At 35.2% G+C, this 6000-nt stretch overlaps 1 protein-coding gene across 2 annotated transcripts in view; it reads right to left on the reverse strand.

Annotated features, from left to right (window-relative positions):
- The window catches only part of MTBP (MDM2 binding protein), a 62679-nt gene that overhangs the window by 22413 nt on the left and 34266 nt on the right, over positions 1–6000 (reverse strand). For both annotated transcript variants that reach the window (XM_025050095.1, XM_006916585.3), the window contains 2 exons: positions 3362–3523; positions 1234–1351 (listed from right to left, as the gene is read on the reverse strand). In XM_025050095.1, coding sequence (XP_024905863.1) covers positions 1234–1351; positions 3362–3523 — 280 coding nt within the window. The remainder of the gene's footprint in view (positions 1–1233; positions 1352–3361; positions 3524–6000) is intronic.

A 6000-nucleotide genomic window follows, 5' to 3' on the forward strand; every position in this document is an offset into this window, starting at 1 on the left:
TATATTTGAAAAATAAAAGATATGAGATCCAAGAAAATATACACCTAATCTAGAAATGTGATCGAAAGGATAGCTCATGCTTGTAGATCAGAAAGAGGAATTCAATCTAGAAAGAAGACCGAGAGGACAGGTTATCCACAAAAAAATTTCAATTTCTCGTCTACCGATTTTAGGAGATATCTTTTAACTTACCATTGTGAAAGATGCACTAACAATAAAATTCATAATCTGTGTTGTGATGACCTATGAGGCCATGTGTGTCTGAATGTGCTTCATTCATTTATCTACTAGGTCTCCGCTCACATGTAACCTCCTGAGAGACCTGTCCCTAACCAGCCATCCTCATCTAAACTACCACACTTCCCTCTCCTCAACAAGTAAAATTATTCTTCCTCGGTCCCTTTGTTTCATTCATTACACATAGTTATTTATAATTATCATGTTTACTTGTCTGGTTACTTGTTTTCTTTCAACTGTCTCACCATTGAAAGGTAAGCTCTAAGAAGAGAGCCAACACGTAGTTGGTACTCAGTAAATATCTGTGGATATATATGAACAAAATGCTATAGCGAGTCATAATTGTTATCAACAGAGGGGCTAAAAATCAAAACATGATTTGCAATACTTTGGAGGAACTCAATGTAAGAGAGCTAAATTCTTCCTTTTATTCCATTACGTCATCATTCAACAATTATGTACTGAGTGTCTACAATTCAATGAACCAAAAAAAAAACAAAAACAAAACAAACTAAACAAAATAAATTCTGCCTCTTAGAGCTGGTTAAAAAGGTACTATATAAACATAAGAATGTAAAGCAGGAATAGTTTAAAGTAGCTGAAAGGAAAAGAGTACTTTTACTTCAGTTTATATGCTCCTGTATTGTTTAAATTTTTTTTAAATAGTCATATATTTATGTAAATCTATAAAAGATGATCTGAAAGGCCACTTACTAATATGTTAGCTGTGAGGATGTACTCCCTGGAAGTACAAGTAGAAGGTAGGAGAAAAAGAGTATTTTCTCAACATACTACTCTGTAATGCCCTATTTGTCTGTCTGTCTGACCATCTGTCCGTCCATCCGTCTATCAATCTACCTATCATTTATTCATCTACCTATCAACTTATAGTAGTTAAGCATATATTTATTTTATAATAAAACTCTAAAAATCTAATATCTCATAAACACAATGTAAGAAGTAAGAAAAACAAGTTCATTTAAAATATAATATTACCTCATTTTTTGCTTAGCTTTTTCAAACATTTCCAAATTTTGAAGAACATGCCTTTCTGGCCATTCCAGAGGACTGGTTTCCATTAGACTTAAAGAAATATGTTCCATGGGATTGGTGTCTAAAGAGAAAGAAATACACATTAGCACGGAAAAGTATTTACGTATTGAATTTTACTATATATGAATGTATACATGTAGATACATGCATACATCCGCGTGTACGTGTGTGTGTGTGGTGTGTGCACCGGTGTGTGTATAAAGGCATGTTGGATTCACTGTAAAATACTCACCTCAGGCATTTATTAAGATTATCTCTTATGGCCTGACCTGTGCGAATTGCCATAGAAGAACTTTTTGGAAATGAAAAGAAAATCAACATGAAGATTTATTTATTTTACTATCTCCTCATAATAAAAGTTCATCACTCAAGACCTATATCAAGTCCCTCAGCACTTGAGTTCTGTGACCACTCTATCCTAGTTAGACTCCTTTCTTTCAAATCTGTATTTATTTAACCAACAAATATGCAGCACTTACATCAGATGATTTTCTAAGTAATTTACAAATAAATTATTTAATTTTCATAGCAACCTAAGTCATTCCCAATTTAAAGATAAAAAACTGAGGCCCAGAGAATTTAGAAAACTTGTTTAGGTCACACAGCAAGCAAAATGCAGCGCTGGGGCCCAAACTTCTCAGTCTTGCTCCAGGGCCTATGCTGCAACCAAGATGCTATCCGCCATTTACAAGGAACCATACTCCAACGGGTAACCATACTCCAACAAGGAACCATACTCCAACAAGGAATCATATCTCCAACATCTTTCAGATTACTCTGCACTACTATTTAACTTTGGTACTGATAAGTAACAATGATGATAATGATAATACAAATAGCAGCTAACAATGTTTTTGGCATTTATTATGTTCTAAGTGTTTTTTATGTTATCAATTCATTTAATCTTCACAATAACTTTAGTAAGTGGGTGATATTATCCGTATTTTAAACATAAGGAAACAGAGGCATGGAGAGGTTAAATAACTTGACAAAGACATTCATTAAACAAGTGACAAAATTGAGATTTGAACCCTGGCAGTCTAGCTCCAGAGCCTGGGCTCTTGAACATGGCATTAGAATCTGTACGGCACTAGATGTTATATTTATAGTTCACTTTCCAAACAGATCATAAGCCTGTTGAAAGCTAAGGACTCACATTTTTACTCCTTTGTGTACCTTCATGGTGTCAAAGAGACAAAAGGTACTCAACGAACATTATTGTTAATTTGATTCTTTGGTCATTTTCTTATTAATCTATGGAATAAAAATGATTATACACAATTAAAAAAATTATCCTGTACATTTATAATGTGAGCAAAACTTCAAATGCTTTGCTAGACCTTGAAAAGCTTCACTCTATTCAAAATCATCATAACAAGAGGAGCTAGGAAAATAGAAAGAAATGCCAAGTTAATATAGAAACGATTTCCTGCTCCCTCAGTAAAGTTTGGTGACTGTTCTTGCTATAATGAATGGCAAATGTGCAGCATCTTATTATATATTGTTTTAACTATATTAAATTCACTGTATAAGTTCCACTTTTCTCACCTTATGAAAACATAGCTTACTAGAAATCCACCCAGTCTAGCAGCTTAGTTAAGAGTAAGTAGTAAGAGGGATAACCTTAAAAATGTCTCCCTCTGCTGAAAAACAATGCTTTCTGAAAGAAGTAATTAGAAAACGTTTAAATAATGAGAAATACAGCTCAGCACATATACATATATACACAGACACACAGACAGCCACACAGAGTAAGTCCTCATTTAACAACATCAATATGTTCTATAACTTTAAGAGAAACAGGACAAAACCAATTTTACCATAAGCCAATTGATATAAACAAAAGTTAAGTACCTTCGGCATCTCATCAACATTATGACACATAAGATTGAATGAAATGGCATTACTTGAGGATCTGCTGTACTTGTATGTACAATCATCTATCATTATTTAAATTCACAATATACACTTTTATTTGATCGACATATTTTATTCGTTTTAATAATAAATAATAACTGTTATAAATGCCACACATGCAAAAAACCTAATATTTAAGGTAATAAAAACTTACCATTTAACAGATTGGAAGGATTAATTTCGTCTGTCTTTATTAGATTTGTTTTAGGAATAACAGCATCGAAATGATCTAAAAAGTGTTTCCTTGTGAGTATTAATAGACTTTTGAGTTCATCAACAGAAACTACTTCAGACTGCTCTGCCAAGTTTCTCCTTTCTGTAAGACAATAAATCAATAGGATGAACCACATGGCTGTTGTTATAATCCTCCCTAAAGCACATCTACTACTATTTTATGGAAATAGTTTCAAAAGTAAAACAAGTGAATTTATCAAGTGAATCAGCGCTCCTGTGTAGGCCTACTTTCATTTTGATCGCATATGGAGGTAATGGTAGAAATTCCAGTTATATGAAAGAAACAGAAACGGAGTAGCTTGTTAACACTGAAGGTGATACATGGTAAAGGGAAGTTTACAAGTTTTCAGAAATGTACTGCAGAGCCTTATGCTGGCGTTTCTGTGAAAATTAAACTTGTAAGACTTTCGGTTAAATGTGGTAGCTTGGACACTTCCACCTATTTCTTCTCTTTCCCAAACCTAAAATCACAGTAAAGGAATAAGAAAAGACAACACAAGGAGAAAAAATAAAGAATGACAGTTTTAAACAAATTTTGGAAGACATATGATGACACAGTAGGTCAGCAGGTCAGCAAAGCAGAGGGTCAACTTGGGTGCCTGCAGAGGCACTACTATGGGGTAACAGGAAGATGGTGGCGAGGTCCTGGGCTGAAGGAGGGCCGGATACACGGATGTTCAGGGAGGGAGCAGTGAGAGCTAAAGGTCCCCGCCCACCCTATCCTCCAGTCTTCAGAGCCAGGTGACTGTTCTCATTTTTTGGTAGAAACTGAACAGTAAGAGTCTCAGACTATGGAGTATCAGATGTATTAGAAGGTGGTACTGATGCTGGGGTTAAAGCTAAGGGATTAAATAAGAACGGTGAGACTCCTAGCCCTGTGGCCAGAAAGCCAGCAGCTCCAAATGCCCCACTGAGAGATTAAAGGGTTCTCCTTTTGAAAAACTGAATGTCTCAAAAGAAAAGAGGTTGATACTGATACTGAAGAGATGGTAGGCCTAGGAACTTAGAACCAAAATGTTAAATTGTCACTCCACCACTCTACAAAACAGCTTGCCCGATACTATATTAGAGTGAGGCATAGAGAACCTCCAACTTAAAACAGGACCAAAAAAATCACCAGCCGCTTAAGGGGAAAGGTGTTGAAGGGAGAGGAGACTGCGTTTCCACGGTCCTATGTTTACATGTATAAGGACTGATTCAGTAATGCTTCCAGCTCCCTTCTTTCTCCCATCACTCATTGAGCTAGTGTGGAGAAGAAACTAGGCATGCTTTAATCAGGCCCCTTCCTCTCTTTTATTTGAGCTAGCAAGTCCTCAGAATGCATGCTCTCTGCAAGGTGGTAAGGGCCGCTCAGGGTTGATCTGCAGTTGCCTAGCTCTGGCAATCATTCCGGGGATAATGTCAATTCTGGGTGTACACATTGAAAAACCCACTTAGTCACAAATCTAAAAAGTCAGTTCCTTCAATACAGCTTTTACTTGTAATTTATCTCCATCTGTGTGTGTGTTAAGTTTATTTCTAATCAGTTCCAACTTTGAGAGGAAAAAAATGGCATTATTTACTGTACCCCCACAACTAAAAAAAGTCCAGGATGAAAAAGAATGACTAAAGCAAGCAAAGAGAAAAATGGAGCCCGGAATACACAAAAATGTTACAGGGAATGAAAGAAAGTTTGCTATAATTAATATTCTTGTAGAAATAAGATACTATACCCATGAAAAACATGTAGGATGCTCTGATAAAAAAAATAGTCAATGAGCAAGAAAAGACTTTTAACAATTAAGCCCACACAAGCTTAAATTTAAAATTCCATAAAAAGATATAAATTAGAACAAAAAGATAACATGTAAATGGAAAGGAAAAGTAGGCATTCTCTCCAGGAAAGCCAATATATGACTAATAGGACAAAGGAAGGAAAGGAAGGAAAGGAAGAAAGGAATGGGAGAAAGGAAATTATTAAATATACACGAAAAATTTTCAGACTTAAGAATGTGAATCTTCTATTAACACGGTTCATTAAGTACAAAGCCTGAGAGAGAAGAGGAGGAGAATATATATATATACACTATGATTTTCAGTAAAACTTTGAGAGACAAAAGTTTCTGGAGATAAAGGTTCCAGAAAGGCATAAAAACAAACCAAAATGCAGACACTGCAAAGGACAAGAATAGCATTCGATTTCTCAACAGGAACACAGCAGCATAGAAGACAATGGAGCAATGTCTTCAAAATTCTGAGAGTAAATGACTTAAAACCTGGAATTCTATATAAATTCTATATGAATTATCAAACAAGTAAAGATACATTGATCATCATTACATATTTCATGACTCAGCAGTAAACTTGTTATAGTCATAGTAATGTTAAAACTAACCAATGATTTAACCACAAAATTCATGACTTCACTGTGAAGGGTGGGAAGGGAAAGTAAAGACGATGTGGGAAAGCTAAGTCTTTATCTTCCACAGTTACATGTTAAGATGATGCCTGAAACTCGGAAGTCAAGAAACAGCATACATGTGTTATTTAGAAAACTGTAGGGGAAATGTCAGAAAAGCT

The sequence above is a fragment of the Pteropus alecto genome, unplaced genomic scaffold (assembly GCF_000325575.1).
Source record: "Pteropus alecto unplaced genomic scaffold, ASM32557v1 scaffold164, whole genome shotgun sequence".
Classification (NCBI taxonomy): Eukaryota; Metazoa; Chordata; class Mammalia; order Chiroptera; family Pteropodidae; genus Pteropus; species Pteropus alecto.